Source organism: Hippopotamus amphibius, chromosome 2 (assembly GCF_030028045.1).
Source record: "Hippopotamus amphibius kiboko isolate mHipAmp2 chromosome 2, mHipAmp2.hap2, whole genome shotgun sequence".
NCBI lineage: Eukaryota > Metazoa > Chordata > Mammalia > Artiodactyla > Hippopotamidae > Hippopotamus > Hippopotamus amphibius.
Genome location: NC_080187.1, coordinates 10235927 through 10257065, shown reverse-complemented (window position 1 = coordinate 10257065; position 21139 = coordinate 10235927). Strand labels below are relative to the sequence as shown.

General features: G+C 42.7%; 1 protein-coding gene across 2 annotated transcripts in view; it reads right to left on the bottom strand.

Moving 5' to 3' along the window:
- MAPKAP1 (MAPK associated protein 1) overlaps positions 1–21139 on the bottom strand; it is a 241904-nt gene that overhangs the window by 56558 nt on the left and 164207 nt on the right. The window contains exon 8 of one of the 2 annotated variants that reach the window (XM_057721638.1): positions 2916–3023. The exons of the other annotated variant lie outside the window; for it this stretch is intronic. Within the exon in view, the coding sequence (XP_057577621.1) occupies positions 2916–3023 (108 nt within the window). The remainder of the gene's footprint in view (positions 1–2915; positions 3024–21139) is intronic. 2 annotated transcript variants of the gene reach the window in all.

Below are 21139 nucleotides of genomic sequence, written 5' to 3'. Positions count from 1 at the left end.
AATGTTACCTCTCAGTCCCTAGGCATAAACTCTTGTCATATTAGATTCATTTGCAAGCTTCTCTCACAGTGTATAAAGACAATTGTCATCACCCTTCTTAGGACTGAAAATTTAGTTTGTTTCATCAATAATCTCAGGGTGGGCTTTAGAGTCAGATAGCTGACTTAGAATTCTGGTCCTATCACTTACTGACTAGGTAACGTGGGCAAGTCACGACCTCTCTCCACAATTAGAATACAAGAGAGAGCAAAATGTTTAGCATGATGCCTTACAATAGAAGGCCTGAATAATTAAAAAAACATCTTTTGATGCAGTTGGTATAAAAAGCCATGCCCTGTCCCTCTGTGGAAGAAAAACTGAAAGCTTATTTCTACTCTTATGGCAGTCTTCTCAATCAAATGCTTTTACTTACAGGTATACCTCTTCTGGGACACCAAAGCACATTTGCTGGAAAGTACCCCACCTCTAAGTTCTCTGGTCCTGTGACACAGACTTATACACTTGCCCTGGCTCCCACCCCCCCGCCCCTCCTCCATTCTGCATCACTCCCTTCCCCGCTGCACACCTCCATGGGGGCCCTGACAGTTCCATGACTCCAGACCTCCACATTCATGCCTCATCTGCTCTACGAGCCACACAATGCTGCTCTTCTGTTATTTATTAATTACAGTTCATATTTATTGAGTGTTTATTATGTGCCAGGCACTGTTCTAAGAGCTTTATGAATCCGCCCATCAATCTTATGAAGGCAAATTAACTACCTAAGAGAGATTAAGTAAGTTGTCCAAGGTCACAGAGCCATGAAGTGGCAGAGCCAGAATATGAACTAAGGCAGTCTGGCTTGATAGCATATTCTCTTAAACACTGCATAAAAGATGCTCATAATTTAGTTCTCTTCTAAAATGGCTTTAAGGATAGTAAGCCTGTCCTGATCAAATACAGCAACAGAAGTTAAAAAAAAAATCTGATTTTGAAATATTTTTCTTTGTCTGAATCCAACTTCTTACTAGGTAGCTACTGGGGAACAATATGGGTTCTTGATTGAAATTCCTACTTAAAAAATTTAAAAAACCTCTTCTATAAAAAGAATAATTTGTTTTTATAATTTACTTCCATTTTACAAAGACTAGTTACATTATTCTATTGATTCCAAACTGTGCACTGCCTGGCATACACTGTAAATGCCGGTATGGTCTTCTTTCACTAACAAAGTGATTTTGACTCAAAGGCAAGCACTGAAAGTATCTTGCAAATCCTTTAAGATGAGGATGCTGAGGCCGACAGAGGTCATACAACTTAATTAAGACTATGCTCATACTTAGAAGTGGAGTGAGAATAAGAGCCCATATTTCAAAGTTTTATCCACCAATCCTCATAGCTTCTCTTTCCTAGTGTAAGAAAGTTGCACCCTATCTTAAAAGGGGGAAAAAAAAAACCCCCAAAACCCAAAACACATCTAAATTTGGAATCACAGTATACTGTGGAATACTATGCAGCAGTTTAAAAAGAAAAAGGTAAATTAATATATGGAATAATATATGGATTGATGTAGAATATGGAGCACTCTCTATGTGACATTGTTACAACGATAAAAGAAAAATGTAGAACACTAATGACAGTTTGCTACCATTTGTTTTTAAAAGTGGGGAAATATGTGTGTATATGTATGTGTGTGTATATGTCTTTGTGTGGGTATATTCATGTACATATACAGAATATGCTTGCATATGCTTAGATGATCCCTGGAAAGATACCAAAATCACTGGGAACAACTGTTGTCTCCAGGGGAGGAATTAGGGCAGAGAAGAGAGGCTAAAAGTTTTCACCATAGATACTTTGTTATCTGAAAAGTTTTTGCATGTGTAAGTGTTATATATCCAAAATATATTCCAAGATCCTAACAAATAACATTTTATCTTATTCCTATAACAGGAGTCAACACTTTGAAACAGAATCCACTACAGAGTGCCTACATGCAGGACAAGGCCCATAAGAGGTGATGAGTGACTATTTGCTGAATTAATGAACCTGGTATGGGTAAGGAATACCCTCCAAGACTTGACAATCTAGTGGGAGAGACAGACATCAAACAATCATTGGGAAAAATAAATAAACAGAAACATATACAATGAAGAAAAAGTAGTAGCTCTATGATGGAATATAACAGGGGACCCAAAGGAGGGACGGACTGGGTTTAGGCAATGGGGGGACAGGGAGATCACAGGTGGCCTCTATCAAGGTGACATTTAAACTGAGAAGAAGGATGAGAAAGTTAACCAGAATGGGGGAACGTGTTCCACACAGAAGAAACTGCCTGTGTAGAAGCCCTGAAGCAGGAACGATGCAGAGTTGGCTGTTGTGATCACATGTCACTTGCCCCGTAAGTCAGTGGGGGTACAGAGGAGAGGAACAGCCAAAATTCACAAGTCTGAAACTCTAAACAGAGAATGAAAGAAATTAACTGAAGTTTCAAAGAGGCTTTCTACATAGCACTAGGAACCACTGCATTGCCTCTGGCCAAGAGTGTGGAAATGGTCAGAATTTTCTAAAACTTGATGACTGAACAGTGATACTGCCAGGGCCAGTTGCTTTATATACAAAATAGCCTTTGCCACAGAAAAGGCCTCATATTTCTAAGCTGTTTCCAGGACTGTTCCTAACTTAGGAAGATACAGTTTAACAGATAAATATTAATCACAGAGGGCTACACAGGATGCACACTCTTTCCCAAGAAGCATGAAATCAATCATTTCACTCTGGGATACACTTCTGGCATGAAGGCTGAGGTCTGCCTTAGAAAACAAAGTCACTTCAAATATGCCTAGGGAGGCCAGACCAGTGAGTGTTCCCAAACACAGAACTTCTGAGCAGGCTGCAATGGACAAAGCAGGCACGGAGCGAGGAGGCCAACGTACTGTTCTCGCGGACCAGGCAGAACTCCCAGGCGCTCTGGCTCTCCAAAGTGCTCTCCAGGTCCACGGCGACGTTGGGCTCACTCTGCTTCTCCAGGCGGTACTGGGGGCCTGGAAGATCAAAGGGGCAGGAGGAGGGGAAGCAGTCTGAAACAGTGAATTTAACATTGGAAAAACACCACACGCCAGCAAAAAGCTGATAAAGCATTAGGAAAACACTGAAGCCTGTTTGGGGTCTAGCGATCCAAGATGGAAGAGTTTGAGTTTTTTTTCCCACCAGGTTTCACACGCTTGTCTACTCTATTATCAGGCCTATTTTTGCTCAGTTCTCCCCAAAACAAGATGGGAGGTAGATGGCTTTTGAGTCAGACTGACTTGGAATCACAATGTGGCTACAATGGTTTCCCAGATATGAGCAGGTCCCCTACCCTCTCTGAATCTCTGTTTCCTAATATGTAATGTGGAAATACTTATACCTTGAAGGATTATTGTGAAGATTAGAGATGACATAGGAAAAACACTTACTTAGTAATGCACCTGCCTCATAGGAGATACTGCTTACAAAATTATTTATTAATAATTATTATATGATAATGAATAACCAACTATAAGCAGGAATAAGGTATGTTTAGAACTCGAATGTGGTGACAGCCCCAAAAGGCAAAAATTCTTTTAAAAAGCACGTGCGGTTAAAAAATAAATTCCAGGTTTTTGGGTTATGGTGACAGAAGGATAGTGGCTGCTGATTCATGTTTCTGTTGAAATATTTATGAAAACACAAGAGGCACAGGTTCAATAATACTGAAAAACCGGAGTATTAGGTACCCTACATCACAAAGGGGTCCTGGCAGATCTTAAAACACTGGGGCATTTTATACATTTATTCATGTATTTCTTTGTCAAACCGAATGACAATCTTGTTCTTCTCAGATAACACCTAACAGGTCCAATGATTGGATTCAAAAGACTGCTTCTGTTGTTAATGGTTATTGAAAAGATTAGAGGTGTAAGAAACTGTCATTATTTTGACGATGAAAGGCGAGTTTGGTCAGACAGGGGAGGTGTGAGAGATCTGAAGAAGCATCAGAGGCCGTGCAGGGCTCCCAGGCGGAAGACATATTTTTAGATGTGTCGTCAGCTTGTTGATTATTCACATCCAACACTTCTCCTTCCTCCGTCTGCGGCATTTCACTCACCTCAAGTCATTCTCCCCCGTGCTCTACGTTCACCTGCAGCCTTGTTTCAGTTCAGTTTCACGGTATATTTGATCTTTTCTCTAATTGGTATTTCATTAACATTTCTGCCAATTATTTGAGTTCTTACACACATTCAGTCCTTTTTACACTACTTACAGGTTTTAAACCTTCACTAAGTTAACAATGCTCAAGAGATATACAACTATTTAAGGAAATACATGCTCAGAAGTCTACATAGTTCTTACAAACTCTAATACACTGTATTCATGTCAAGAAGGTTCAAAAAATTTTAATTTCAAAAAATTAAGCAAATAAAGGCATGGAAATACAGATAATTCTTAGTCTCCACTGCCCATCACCTGTCGGTGCCAACACTTGTCAATTACCGAGTGTGCTTGCTGCCCATCACTGCGTGCTTTCATACTCACTGGTGGCAGTAATCACTGAATCATGCCCAGCTGAACTTTCAGAAAACTTAGCTGGTGAGAGATTCCTATGATCCCTTTCTCCGGCCCCACCCCTGTCTCCCCCCACCCACAACACCCACCTTTCACAGCTGTGGGCAGCTTCAGCCCATTAGAGAGAAGAGAGCCACCCCTGAACCTGGAGAGCTGCTTTCTAAAACACTGGCCTGTTAATCTCCAACTGTCCCACCCCTAGTATCTTCCAGCAACATAGTGTATACCCACTGACATCCACTCCTACAAATTCACAGTGAAATCCGAGTACAAAGTTTAGCTATAATTCATTTTTTCATGACAGTCAAAATTTGGGAATAACCCAGATCGAGCAACAGGGAGATTGGTTACACAAAATATCATGAAATACCACGAAGATATTAAAAGTGATGCTGCAAAAGTATTTGATTTTATCAAACACATTTACAATATGCTATCTTATGAAAACAGCAAATTATAACAAAATTTTTGTAAGACGATTATAATTATGAAAAATATACGTAAAGTCATTGGGGGAGGGGAGATACTGGAAGGTTATTTCCAAAATGTGAATAGTAGTTATACTGAATAGTGGGATAATGAATTTTTTTATTTTTCCTTAGTGTTTTCCTATATTTTTCAAATTCCCTATAATTACTTAAATAAAGCCTACTTTTACAGTTTTTTTTTCCTTTGGCTGTGCTACAGCTTGTGGGATCTTAGTTCACAGACCAGGGATCGAACCCAGGTCCATGGCAGTGAAAGCTCAAGTCATAACCACTGGACTGGCGGGGAACTCCCCCAACCCCACCTTTTTTTTTTACTTTTATCATTTTAAAAACATCATACATACTTATAAGTCCTCCAATTTCTTACTATGCCATTTTTCTGAGGATACTGTAATTACCACACACTGTGGCATCTGCAATGGGTCTTTCATTTGCAACAGTTTAATCAAAACTAGACATGATCTGTTTATATGGATCAATATTTTCATCTTAAGTAACCCTGCAACCTGGCGTGCTCACTCTTTGAGCACAGCATATAGGATTTTGGGCGTCTAGAGCTGTTTGCCTACCTGACAACTGGATGGTAAGCAAGCCATCCTTTTCTGATTCTGGGAGCCGAAGGCTGGCCACATCAGAGTGTACTTCAGGCTGGTTTCCTCTGTACACTTTTTACTTTTGGTCTCTGGTTGCCTGGGAAACGTGGATGAGGGAAACCAGAGGAGGCAGCAAGGACTAGGAAGGGTCCTTTAGCCCTAAACACAAGTCCCTGCATCACTCTCTAAGCCACAAGTGTCACCATTCCGTATTTACTTTCTTGTTTCTTGGGTTTTGCAGATATTTCTACTAAAATAGTTGGTTTCCTAAAAGTAGCTTTAGGATATTCTCCTTGACGCCTTGTATTATGATGACTCTCAATTACTGCATGACCGTTATACACCAAGCACTCTCGGTATGTTACCTTACTGAATCCTCACAGCAACTCTGAGAGGCAGATATTATTACCCTCATATGACAGACTGGGACCCTGAAGGTTGGCAGGGTGAAGTAACTAGCCTAAGATCACGCAGGAGGGGGAAATGAAACCCAAGGGTCTTTGGTCCTAAAGCCTATGTATTTTTAAGCTTTCTTCCTTTTACAAACTATAAACTACTGACCAATTATAAAAAGCCACAGTTTATATCATAAGTATACATTTTTTGTAGATTCATGGATTCATTTTGGTTCTAAATTACTTAACTTGTGGCTTCTATACATTCATTTCTACAATAAATGATTTAATGAAATTCACACATGCTAAATATCCCATGCTATGGCTGTATCCTGGTTCCTTATGAAGACAGAATCACCTTATCTTTTCCATCCATCCAGGAAGACTCTCTCCCCATCTTTCAGAATATTCCCATGTACACTCAGTTTTTTAAGTAACTAAAATGTTGAGCACCATCATCTGCTCTCGGTACTCCATGGTCTTCCACAAACGCTAAAGAACAACTTAGAAACCCACTTCTGAAATTAGCAAAGGATGGATGGGTCTTAACTCTGGGGAAGGCAGGGTAGTTAAGCTGTAGACGAGGCTTGAGATCTAGACCCAAGTAGAAAACTGCCTATTCCAAATCTCAATTTCTCTCCTAATTCTTGCCCAAACACTGGATATTTCACAGAGAAAGATTATTTTACATGTTTTTCCCTGAAAAGGCCAGATTGATAACTTTAGGTCACACTGTGTAAGGAGAGGCAGGGTATGTATGAGAAGCAATGCAGCCTGATGATTAAGGGCATGCACTTGGGGCCAGACTGTCTTGGTCTAGTCCTGGGTGAGAAACTGAGCTGTATGACTTTGGGCCAACTTACTTAACCTCTGTTTCTTCATCTATAAAATGGGGATAATAATAGCACCTACTTTATAGGCCTGTCTGAGGATTCAATAAGTTATCAGTTGTAAAGCAGTTAGAACATTAATAGTGTTATTTAAGTTTTCAGCCATCATCACCACCACTCACATTATCAAACTTTTGTAAGGGATCATAACAGAACAGGGGCGACTATGTGCCAGGTACTAACAACCAGGCCTTTTATAAAGATCATCTCATTTACTCTTTGTCATGTTAGGATGAAAAGAGTACGAATTCCATTTTACAGAGGAAGAAACCATGACTTACAGGGGCTAAATAACTTGATGTCCCACAGGAAGTGGTGGAACTAGGATTCATACCTAGGACGGCCCAGGCCCGCAGTCTACATATTACATACAGACCACAGGGCCTCACTCATGAGCAAGTTCTTAATCAATGTCTGTTGATGACAATCAAGATTATGATGACTATACACATATATATATAAATAAAACAACTACTATACATCGAACAATAGTTTCTATCAAATGCTGAGTTAATTTTCAGGCAGCTGACATGGGAGGAGAGAAAATAGCAGCAGCCAAAAGCCATTTTATGAACACAAGCTGTGAGGTCAGTTTCTATTAACATACTTTTGCCACAGAAATGATTATATAACAATATAAGAGGCTCTTTCACACCAAATTGGACATAGTTCTCAAAGCAACATCCACCCTTTGGAAAGAGGTTTTAAAATGTCACAGACGCTCATGGAGCTACACATACACTCTCCTTCACAGCAGAGGGGAACACAAAAGGAAGATTCTGGGAAGCAGTTACTCTGCAGCGACAAAAAAAACTGCTTGGGCACTCCGATGATGTATTTATTGCAGTAAAACCATGTCACCGAATGGTCTAGGAACAAAATACTGCTCTGGGCACTTTGGGAGGGTTCCAAGTTATAATACCCAAGCAGGATTTTTATGGGATTTTGTAAACCTGAGGCAAATATCTTAGCACATAAGTTTCAAAGAAAATCTGTATTATCTGTTGGATGGTGGATATATGCTCAGTTCAGCTTCCTCCATCCCTTTTCTTTAATCCTTGACCGAAACATAAAAGCATTTGGCATGCCATTCCTTAACAGCTGGGAGCCAACTGAGAGTTGAAATCTAACAGGAAGCAAGGGCAGAAGCCTGAAGAGAGAGAAGCCATACTATAGACCCATCACTCTGCATCTGATTTCTAAAGACCCATGGGAGAAACCTCCTTCAAACCTCCCTATCAGGAAAAGCTGTACTTCCTCCCAGCAACTGGCTTGTTTTGTACCTTTAGACAGTTTAATATAAATCTTGCAACTAACTGATACTGTGTTCCTTTCTCCTTTGCCCATGATGAAGCTCAGCACTAAATGTGTGATGACTGGACACACATTTCTGTGTCAGTTAATCCTCTGGACCTTTATTTTCCTTTTCTTTCATGTAGTTTTTCAATTCATGCATTTTTTTTTTATCCCATTAGTGTATCTATTTCAACTGCTTTTCAGATTGAAGTGGGATAAAAATGAATTAACCTATCATTATTATTGCTGAGCATCGGAACAAGTTAGAGGACCACCTATCTGGAAAATGATAAAGGAAAAGCCTGAACACTTTCACAGATATGCCTTCATGTCAGCTATTTTCCATTCATCAGTTTAGAGCTGCTTGTAGCCAGAAAAAGTTAAGTATGAGCAAATAAGAGGAAAAGCTGGGTTTTGAGTAGAAAACTCCACTGTCTGCACCCTCTCACTATGCATTCTGGGGAAGTTACTTAATCTCTGCATATTTTCTCATCTGTAAAATGAGAAGGTTGCTGTGAGGATTAGATGAACTCAGTGACTGCTGACATCAGAGCAGATGTCTATATCCTTTCTCATGTGTGTCCAGGGTAGGAGTGCGGGGTGGGAGGGTGTACAGGTCTATTTAAACAAGCTTGCTTTTAAGCTACAAGCAGCATTTTTAAGATTAGAGATTTGTTCAGCAGCCAGGATTCCTAAAGTTCCTTAGTGTCTCCGATCCATGAATACAGTTTAAAAATGATGAGTAACTGTCAGAACCCACTAAACAAACCATGGCAGCACAGATATCAAAAGATATGTGGTGTTACAATGCCATCCATACATTCATCTAACACACATTTTAGGGGTATCAACAATGTCCCAGACACAGAGATGAATAATCAATGATGCCTGACCTCAAGTAGGCTGGGGGAGGTGGCAAGACACACACGAGTAGATAAAATTATCAAAGAGCCCCAGTCAGTGCTCTTCCCCAGGCAAGGACAAGGCATGGTGGGAATACAGGAGAGGGGACAATGAATTTTCCTTCTCTGAGGTGGAAACATCTGAACTGAGTCTTGAAGGAGGTCGGGGAGCTGGGAGAAGAAGGGGGCAGTAGCGCATTCCTACAGAGGGAACAGAATGTACAAAGGCAAAGGGGTACTGCAGAGCCCAGGCAGACCAAGGGAAATTCAGCGTGGAAAGGGCCAGGCTCTGTGGGGTTCAATGGGAAGCTGAGACTGGGATGCTTGGCCCAGATTGTTGGTCAAAGTCTAGATTCTCTCTTATAAGCAACAGAGATGCTAACAGAGCAGGGGAGTGACATAATCAGCTTTATATTTTGGTACACTTCTGGTGGCACTGTCAACAGTGGGCTTGAGAAGACTGGTGGCAGGGAGACCCATTTGAGGCAAGCGGTGCCCAGTGTTGTCTGCTCTATGGCAGGGGCCGGCTGAATCCCAAGTTCCTCACTGAGCCAAAGCCATCACCCACAAGCCGATGCTGTCAATATCAGAGCTCAGACCCCACACCAGCTATCCTCAAATGTTTGCATGTAGTGTCAGCTCCATTGCTTATAACTCTTCCTCTAGAGGTGACTATAATCATTTTCTGTTTGATCATAATATAAGCACTGAATTATATTCAAGTGATAACCACTGTAGCTTATAGACCCTCTGAGGCCTGGATTGGATAATTTGGAATTTAAATAATAAAAAAGGAACACGCTGACATGACAATAAGGTCACACTTTATCCTCTTCTGAGCCAATACACCATTTGTTCTCAGTGAAACAGCCGAATATAATCAAATTAAATACCATTCCTATTACAAAAGAAGAAAGACCAAAGCTGTTCCAATAAACCAATTCTCCTGCCTAGTTAAACTGCAAAACCTTCAGGAAAGGTTTTGAAAGCATGACCCATCAGTTCTAATTTTTAAAACTTATCCTTTCAGTCAAGACTAGAAAAAGGCCCATTCCAACTTTTATCTTTACTACAAAGTGCTGTTATCTTGGCCTGATGTCAGGAGCTCTATCTCTCTTTCTGCTGACAAGCAGAGACGAGAAAGATAAGATTGGAAACGAATCTCACTTCTCTGAGTAAATAAATAATCAATACTCATCTAAATGTAAATGAGAAGGTAGCCCCCTCTGATAACAGCACTCTTATCAGAGAGCCAATTTTCTTCAGACATTTGGTCTCAACCAAATCACCATCATTCAGTCCCAGCCTAATGGCAAAAAATCGTAACTAAATTGAACCGATCACCAGAGATCAACTAAGTTCGGCCCTGGCCACTTCAGGTTCAAGTGTTTCGGAATGCAATTTTGCCCCCATTAACTTTCAATAGCAATGAAGAACAGACTGGTCAAGGGGCCAGTTTGTGTTATAAACAAACCCCAGAAAGGGGGCCGGCCACAGGATGCGCAGGAGTGGGTTTAAGTGTTTAAACAATGTTATAACTGGAGCAAACCCCAAAACTGTGAAGGGAAGGCTGCTTCTATGGGGTGGGGAGGCAGCATGTTTTCCTTTTATCAAAGGCTCGGTTGAAACTGAGAACACAATGGTGATTAAACTTTATTAAAGCAAATGTAAATAAAGAAAAGAGATATTAAAAAGCTACAGAAGCTAAAAATAGCCTAAGGTTGGAATGATCCATTTCCTCCAACTAATTTGTATCAGACTTACATCTGACCCAGCAGTGCTGCACTGACCTGATTTTACTGAAATAAGACTCCGTCTACAAGACAAATCACTTTAAAACCACTGCACTGGGGTTTCCATTTCTTTGCTGCAAGACTCAATTCACTGCTGATGAGAGTATGGGGGAAATTATGACCATTATTGATAGGACAGCAAAACCACTTTTACACAGTAGTCTTCAAGTCGACAGAAAGCTTGCACAAGACCATTAATGACGGTGTCAGCTAGAATCAGAAATTAAAGGCAAAGCCTGGGAAAGGACTAATTTTCAAAGCATGTTAAGGACACCAGACACACAGAAGCGGCAGCCCTTCATCCTCTTAGGAGTAACAGCGCCTAAACAACCGTCAGCTGAGGAGCAAGCGGCTCTGCCTACAATTAGGGAAAGGAAATGCTTCCTTTTTGCCTGACCCTGGAGTTCTGAGAGCACAGGCTCTCAACAATATCGGCTTCAAATCTTTACCAGCCAAAGGAGGACACGTCTGGTGTGAGAGAGGCTGTTCAAAGTGTAACCATCTTGATATACCCGTTTTCTGTGATTAGCAATAATCTTTACCAAGATGTCTGCATGACTGCTTGTAATTGCCAGCCAAAGAACTCATATATATCCCGGCTCCTCCCGTACCTCTTCAGAGCAGTTCCTTGGAGCTATCTGAGAGTCCGTCTCCCAGGGGAGACAGTAAGGTCCCCAAATAAAACTGAAACTCACTGCTCAAAACAAAAGCAAAGTGTAAGCATCTCTGTTCCTGCTGTTATCTAATCCTAGAAGGTGGACATGTGGTGATTAAAGTGTGGGTTTTGGAGTTGGAAAGACTTGGGTTAAAATCTTGGCTCTTTTACAAAAGCTCTGTGACACTGGGCAAGTTCGTTGATCTAAACCATGGAGTAATTGCAGAGATTCTGCGGAACACAATGCCTAGGACATAATAAGCACTCGATAATCGTCAGCTGTTATACTGCTGTGCAAAGTTTAACAAAACCATCAATTTGCGTGGGCCCTTAACAGTCCTTTACATGCATTAGCCTTCTGAATCATAAAACTATGAGGTAGGCCCTATTCTAATCCCCCATCTTACGGAGGAGTAAAAAATGCAAAGTGGTTAAGTCACGTGTCCACAGCGAGGCCAGAAGAATCCAGGTGTGTGATGCCAGTGCCTGTGCTCTTAACCATACTGCTATGCTGTGTTCCAGAAAGAGCATTCTATGATCTTGATCTTTGGGTTAAAAAAAAAAGAATTGTAAGGTTGAGATAATTTATCAGTTCAGAAAGGAGTGAAGACGTTAGGTGGGAGACTAGGAGGAAAAGAGGGCGGTAGTTGGTCTTGAGGGGGCTGAAACTGAAAGCCCCTCAGCGCCCACGACGGGCACCTAACTGCCGAGCACTTGAAGTGAACGCCATCTGCTTGCCCTGACTTTGTTGGGGGGAGGGGGCTTTTTTCTAAGTTAAATGATTTACAGAGTTACTGCCTCAATCCACAGTTCTGAAAGCGTGATTTCTTTAGGGTTTAACTATACCCATTTCTAGTCTTGTTACAACTTTTTTATTGCGATAGAAAACATTTACTGGAAATATGTTACTGCTATTACCAGGTCATAAAATAAAAAGAAAAATAGTTTATGTATTGCCATCATTTCCAATCATCAATCAGAAAGTGCCAAGAGGAGGAAAGGAAAGGGCGTACAGCTGAGATTTCCTTCTTTGTGTAGGAGAAAATGCAGGAGCATCATAATTCTTTAGAACAAATTTCTTCTTGAACACCCAGCCTCGCAGAAGGGCTCCTGGGAGGAGTCGAGAGGCACACCTTTGGGCATCTCCCCTCCTCTCTGCAGCCTTGCCTGACTCTCTGTCAGAATTAAGAGCTCTTTCATCCCAACCTCCTTGAGGCCGTGTTTCTCTCAGTGCCTGGAGCAGGCTGGATTAGAAGCACTGCTGTCTATTTGTTGTTGTTTTCCTTCCGGCCCCCCAATCAGGGCACTCCTTGAAGATGTGAGTGGAGGGGCTTTTAAAAAAACCTAACTCCCCTCCCAGAGCTGCAGCACAGCAACAGGCTCTTTGTATGTGCTCAGTAATCTCTGTTAAACAGAATGACTTCAATGAGGTGGCATTTAAAATTGAACAACCTTGACCCAACAAAGGAATCTAGCCTAAGAGACATTACTCCAAGCTCACACTGATGTTGTTCAAAGATGTTCACTGCAGCACTGTTTCAATATTAAAAAGTGCACACAGTCTAAATATTCTCCAGTAGGAAACTACTAGATAAACACAGTGTATCTGTACACTGGGATGTTATGGAACTGTTAAAAAAATTAAGCTAATAAGACATGGGAAGATTTCTATGATACATTATTAAATTTAAAAAGATACAGAATGTATAGCATATACTCCACTTTAATACAGTAAAACCCCAGCTACATGTGCATTTATATCTGTGTGTGCACGCATATTTGTTGAAAACACACACACACACACACACACACACACCCCCACCCACCCAATCTGGAAGGATATGAGCCAAACTGTTCTCACAGTTATTCTGTTACCTTAGAATTACCTTGGGTGTAGTATGCGGCAGTAGCAAAGGCGAAGGCTTTGGTTTTTTTTTACTTTATAGACTTCTACCTTGTTTGGCTTTTTGACAGTGGGCATATATTAGCATTACTATTATTATTAAAAATCCAATTTAAAAAAATGAGGTTGAACAATCTCAGAGATTCCAGTAGGATCAGACGAGGGACTGTGGCCCCTGGAGCCTCCTCTCAGATCATGTGGTCTCAGTGGCTGCTGGGGAGACACCTAAACGGTTGGGGAGCCATGAACTGAAATGGCACAGAGCCTGCTTAGGAGTTCCCATGGTCCTAAGTCAAGCCACAGACTGGACCACACAGGTTTCCAGAGCTGCTCAAAGGAGCTGAGCAGCAAAGGGGAAGATGACTGGAGCACCTGAGGCCAGGCTGCTGGCGCCCAGAGGCCATTCACAGAAGGAGCCAATGACCACAGACCCAGGGTCAGACTGCCCACCCCAGTCTAGACAACTATGCCTGCCCTGTCCTCCTCATGGATTCTGGAAGGTACTGTGGAAAACAAAGGGTGATCCCACACTGTCTCTGTCTGGCCTACTCAACCTCCCTCTAGGGCAGTCCTGATGCCTTCCTCTACTCAGGCTTTGAGATAAGAGGTGGTATGGCAAGAGTCCATCAGGGGTTGGGAGAAGGTCTGATGTGATTCCTGCCCTAGGCTCAATATTGTGAGTGTGTGTGTGTGTGTGTGTTTCTGAGTATGCGTGTTTAGGGAGTTCTCTGCAACCTCTGCTGAGCCCAACACATTTGAGAGGGTAGGGTGAGACAGTTATAAGCCAGACTGCTTGGGTTTGAATTCCCAGCTCTACCACTTACTAGCTGTGTGACCCTGGGTGATTTACTTAACCTTTCTGTGCCTTACTTTCACATCTGTAAAAGAGGGATAATAACAGAACCTACCTCTTAAGTTGTTCCAAGGACCCAATAAGTCATGTGTCCAGGTTGCTGCTTCTGCTTTCCAAACAGCATTCAGAGAGAGAGAGACAGACAGACAGAGAGAGAGAGACAGAGAGAGAGGAAGAATGGGCTGGAACCTCTAGAGGTCTGCCACACTGCTCTCATCTCCCTCTTCTCCACCTCCCACCTAATGACATAATAATCCAGAAATATCCTCCAAAACTATGCCGTTTTAATCCTCTGTGCCCTCTGTCTGGAATAATCTTCCCTCTACTCTACTTTTCTAGCACTCATTCTCTCCTCCTTGAGGAGTCAAAACTCTGCTCAGGTGTCACTGCCTCTGGACTTCTCTGTGCCACTCATACTAGAAAGAGCTCTGGGTGTGCCTGTCTTTTGTACTTGCTGCACTCAGGTTGAGGGTGGGAGCACATTTTTGTATCCGTGCATTCCTAGGATGGCCACGGTACAAGGGCTGTTAGTGAATACCTGGTGACTAACCTGAAGCCCAGCCCGCTTGCCTACCATCCGGACCATCTCTCGCTCCTAGGCAGACCTGAAGCTCCACCTCCGTCTCACTCCAAATGTCCCCTCAGTTTGGAGAATCCCAACAGTGGCCCAAATCTGACTGGGTTTCCTGGGGATGGATGGAGCTAGTGTGAATCAAGCTTTCGACACTGGCTTGAGAATGGAAGACCACCACTGACATGGGGTAGTCCCACTTCCCAATCAGTCTGTTCCCTCACCCAGGCCCGCCTTCTCCAGCCACAGCAACCTGTCCTAACATGCTCCCTACCAGAGGGACCTGAGCTACAACACACAAACATAAACGTAACACACTCAACATCAGAACGAGAAGAGGTAAGGCCCGGACAACCGAAAACTTCACAACTTGGAGAAGGCCGGAAGCCACTGGACAGGAGACTCTCACGCACCAGCTCAGGCAGGGAGGGTGCTGGAAGGGCCAGACACGTCACCATCCCAAGGTGTGCAAACAGTCCATAACCTGTCACTGTCCAGCTGGTGTGAATGTACTTCCCGTTGGAGAAAGGAGGCAGATATTACTTGTAAAAAAGAAATATTTTTTTCTTCCTTCAAATCCAGATATCACTTGTTATTTAGAGAGAATGGAAACCTTTAACACTGTCCCTTAGCATCCAATTTTTCAACCCAATCTGTTTCTCTTAACTTGAGTCACTGTGACATTACCAAATTTTACATACAGTTATCTGCTGCTCTGTAAAGAAATACAGATGGTTTTTGTGGAAATAAACAGTCATTTATTTTAAACAATTGTAAAATAGTTTATGGAAACCAGTGGGGTAATGCATTCAAATAAATGCCAGAACTGGCTGATGGGGAGCCAGGGTGCTAAATCACACTGCTGAAGCATTCAGCTGTGGGGATCAGACAGGAAATCCAGAGTGACAGAACTTCCCGTGATGGCAAAGGTTTCTGACATGCAGTCCAGGACTCAAAAACCACACCCGTTCAAACCCATGTTCCTTGACACAGCCTTGACAGCCAGTGAAATTAGTGAATTTAGTCACAAGCACCTAAGAACAAAAACAAAAGAAACAAACAAAAAGGAGACTTCATTTGTCTTTCAGCCTTTTCTGAGCTATATAAAAGCAGTGACTCCAACCTGAGGCAATGGAAAGCATGCTTAGGGCCAACTGTTTTCAATCGTCAGGCTGTGTTATGATACAGTGGAATCTGAAGGCTTCCATTCAAATCTGCTTACGCCAGAGACTGGCTTGGGTAAATAATAGCCTCTCTGAACCTCAGTCTCCTCCTCTGTAAAATGAGGATAATAGTTGTATATACTTGACAGGCTGTTGAGCAGATGCAGTGAGGTCCCAGGAGGGACAGTGTTCTGTAAACAAAGCTGGTGCCAGCGGCCCTGGCGGAAGGGGTTCTAGCCCTGGGCGGGACAGCAGGTGGCAGGTCCTCTTAGGGGCCTCCACCAACTCCCCAAGGGAGCACCACTGACAGTGAATGGCTTCAGCTTGCCTTTGTGGGAAGGGAAAGAACTCCAAGTACTTTTTTGCTTCTAATTTTATAGGACAATCAATTATAAACTTATTAACCTTCCCTTCTCAAACCTTTTCCTTGTAACTGGGTTTCCAGTGATGACACCACGAGTCTCCCAATGAATTAACTGAATTGTTCATCAAACGTTTACTGAACTCCTACCACATGCCATGCCTTCCTTGAGCTAGATGCTTCAGATGCAAAGACAAGTAAGACTGATTCTGGCCTTTGAGGATCTGGCCTCCTGAGTTTGCAATACTTTGTATCCAGCCTTCCTCCCTGTTGCGGACATTGGGTCAGCCCCCAAGTTGCGCAGATGCTATCCACTCACCAAGTCTCCCTGGCATGCTTATCACCCAGCCCAACCTGCCTCCAGCCATCCATTCCCCACCTTATCATCAGAGGGTACTTTCTGGAGTCAAACTCTGCAGGTTATCACTTCAGTGCTTACAATCCTTTCAGAAGCTCCCCACAAACTCCTCACCCTACTCTCCACACCGTCTATCCCTCTTAATGTCTTGTTCCTCTATGTCCTCTATGATCCAGCCAAATTGGTCTCCTCACTACTCGGTGTATACACGTCGTGGTCTCCTACCTCTGCATCACTGCTGTGCCTTCCTTTTACCCACACGGCCTGCCCCTCCAGCCTGTCAAGACCACACCCCTCCATTACAGTCATTCCCCAAGTCTACTCTGGCCTTCACAATGGCTAAAGTTGTACCATTTAACATTCCTCTCACCTGTGGGCTCTGCTCCAGGGCAAGAGGATTTCTGCAATTCCAGGCCAACCATTAAAATCAAGGCTTCCTTTCTTTTAATCTAGCCTTGGCCTTCACGTCTCATTCAGGTAACTGCCCTTGATCCCAGCCCAACCCTGCCCGGAACCCTGCCCCCAGACCTGATGTCCTGCTAGGTTCTCAAGTGTGCCTCTCTGAAAATCCTGCCTGCCCCAATGCCACCCACCTGCCTGGATTTCCCTGTTCATAAAGTACACATTTAATTTATCTGCATTCAACCACATATGCTTGATAAAAAATGAGGGGAAAAAGAGGGGGAAACATGACCAAGACAACACCTGAAACAGTTTGGAGAATTCCACTTGCTGTGACTCAGTGAGGCCCAGGTGACTGAGTGTGAGGCAGCAGTCTTATTCATCTTTGCAACACGTATCCTGGTAAATGCGTGATGAATGACTAGCTGAATTAACTGGGTGGATGGTGGTGCCTCAGCTTTCCAATTCCTCTGACAGTGTGAGCATCTTTCTGTGCCAAGTTTTGTTTTTTTTTTTAATTTATTCAATTGGCTGTGTTGGGTCTTTTTTTTTTTTTTTGCTGTGTGTGGGCTTTCCTTTTAGTTGCTGTGAGTGGGGGCTACTCTTTTCTGTAGTGCGCAGTCTCCTCATTGTTGTGGCTTCTCTTATTGTGGAGCACGGGCTCTAGGCGCGTGGGCTTCAGTAGTTGTAGCACATGGGCTCAACAGTCGTGGCTCACGGGCTCTAAAGCGCAGGCTCAGTAGTTGTGGCGCACGGGTTTAGTTGCTCCGCGGCATGTGGAATCTTCTTGGAGCAGGGATCGAACCTGTGTCCCCTACATTGGCAGGTGGATTCTCAACCACTGCGCCACCTAGGAAGCCCTGTGCCAAGTCTGATTTTAGAATTTCAATATATGTACTTTTAGTTTTCATCTATTCTAATGCTAGAGAAAAAAGCTAGCTGTGTTGGATTTAATGAGAAAAATCACAGTATGCTGGCCTCTGACAGGCATTTTTAAGAATGTTTTCCCTAGAGGTAATTCTGACAATAGGATTTTTGCTCACTTGTTGCCTCTGTGACTTGCCGCTGTCAGGACACAGCTCAGTGCTGCTGTCCCTGGATGCTAAGCATCACCTCCTTCCCTGCTCCTTGCTGCCTGCAGTTCCCCCTCAGTCTCTGTGGTCCTTGGGTGTAGACTGCCCATCTGCTCTGCTCCCTGTTTTGGGGAGTCAGACCCTTCACAGATGGACTCCACCTGCCAACCCAGCTCCTCTGTGCCAGTCCATCTTCCTTCTAACCACCACTGTACCAAACAGGGCTGTGCTTCAAGTCAGGATACAAGCCTTTTCTTATTGCTAGTACCCTGTCTGGCCCCATAATACCATAGTGGGCTCTTGCCTCCATACCTTCCACTAGATTGGTGGGACCTTAATGGCGGGGTTCAAATCCCAGCTCCACCAAGCTTTAAGATCTTGGGATATATATACCCAAAGGAATACTACTCAGCCATAAAAAAAGATGAAACCTTGCCACCTGCAACAACATGGATGGACCCTGAGGGTATCATCCTAAGTGAAATAAGTCCGATGGAGAAAGACAAATACTATACGATTTCACTCATAGGTGGAATTTAAAAACAAACATAAACAAAAAAATAACAAAATAAATGAACAAACCAAACAAAAATACACAGATACAGAGAAGAGGAGTTACCACAGGGGAAGTGGGTTGGGTGAAACAGGCAAAGAGGGTGAACTGTATGGTGATGAATGGAGACTAACTTTTTGGTGGTGAGCTCACTGTAGTGTATATAGAAGTGGAAATACAATGTTGTGCACAAACTTCTATAATGTCATAAACCAATGTTACCTTGATAAAAACATCTTAAAAAAAAAAAGACCTTGGGAAATTACTTAAGTGCTCTAAAGCATTGTTTCTTTATCTCTAAATTGGAGATAATGATAATTACTAACTCATGAGGTTGTTTTATAGATTAAATAGGATAAAAACATATATAAAGCACTTAGCCTGACCCATAGTAAGTGCTCAATAAATGGCAACTACTTATTACTATATTAATACAATTTTGCACACTTGGCCATGTTCAACTCTGAAGCCATCAAGCAGGTAAGAAGCTTAACTATACATCCTGTTTTATTTTAAGCCAATTGTGACTTATAACCTAAGATGTTAAAATATGCTCCTCCTTGTGCTAAACACACAAAATAAAAAGGTAAAACAACGGGGAAAATGGCAGTAGAGGAGACAGAGGAGCCGTGGCTGCCAGCCATTTTCCTTTCTGGGAGTTTTCCCTTGTGTTAGATCTATTATCTGGGAGCTAGGCTGCCCCGCTGGCTTTCCATTTGCCTTGCTAATAACAGTAAATCCAGCAGCTTCCACTGCAGCTCCTGTCTCCTTCAGCTGACTCCGAGGCCAATCAGCATTTCCTCTCTGCTAATGTCAGATGTTCCCTGGGAAGTCCTGCTGAAGACAAAATTTATGACAAAAGTTTCTCCAGCTTTTAACCCTTCTGCATATCCAGCCCAGATGCAGAGCGCTCCAGAGGAATGCCAGGTCATTTCTACACGTGCACGCCTGTGTACTCACTGCTGCTCTGCTGCTCTGACAAGGGGCCTCAGACCCCTGGAAAAGCTCAAATGAGCAGCTGGGCAAACAGATGCACACATTCTGGGCCATACCTAATGTGGACTAAATTTGAGCTTGGGTTCTCTAGCAGCTAGAGTCTCTGTTGAGCCAGGACTCAAAGCAGTCGTACACACAAAAAACTAAGTGTTATATCACAAAATTTTAAGTATGACTGGGTCTCATAACAGTAAAATTGAAGGGAGGGGACAGGATTAATATTTGTTGAGTAATAAAATAACAGCTAAGTGCTTGGTTTTTGACATTTCACAACAATGCCATGAAGAAGATACTCTTATTATTCTCATTTATAAATGAGGAAAATGAAGTTCAAAAAAGCTAAGAACTTTACCAAAGAGCTAGAAAGAGTAACAGGAGCAGGAGTGGAACCAGGGGGCTGTTTCTAGAACTCAGCTATTAAGCTTCACAGTTAAGACTACCAACCAGCAGCCTGTGATCTAGTTGTGACCTTACTTTATTGAAGAGCAAACTAAAGCAAAGGAACTCAGAGTGGGAGAATGACACGACCACGGTCATTCAACTAGTAGCTGCAGGGCCAGCTTGAAGGCAAGAAAGGAAGCCTGCTCCTGTGTTCCGCAGCAGCCACACCCTGAAATAAAGCCTCTGAGGGCTGCAGAGGAGAGAGCACTGCTTTAATCTCTTGGGAGACGACGGGGTGGCACTCCACAATCTCTTCAGCCAGAGACAGAACAGTGGCTGTCAGCTGAGGCCCCAGCTCGCTGGCAAAGGCGGCAGTGGTGCAGCAGTCCCACAAGGTCCTTGTAAACCTTATGTTTGTTGGCACAGAAGGAGGGTCTCATCACAGGGTTTTCATTTTAACTAAGTTCGAGCCTCTGGGACAGCTACATTCTAGCTCAATGGGCTTTTCCACGACCTCTTTTCCACCTCTCCACAGAAGTGAGATGATATACTTAACCAGATTAGTAGATTCAGTAAACTAATTTTTGTCTCGATTTAAAAAAAAAATGTCAAAACGTACATGTGACAGCTGTTTGGGGCTCTAATGTTATGGAAAAGCAGCTGTTTTCATTTATGTTTGCGATATTAGTCATTCTTTGAACGGGACAGAGTACTCAGCTAATAGCTTGTGCTTTAACCTACGGAAAATACAGGTCACGGAGACAAAATGTTGGCAAAATCACAATATAATGGTTATACTCATGTAACATTTTGGTCTTAAATGGTTTGGAAATGTTTATAAGGGGAAGCAACTATTTAATAACAATGTTCTCATAGAAACCTGACATCCAACACAATGAAATGGATTGTGGCTTTTAGGAGAAAGGAAGTTTCCAAATAGAGAAAGT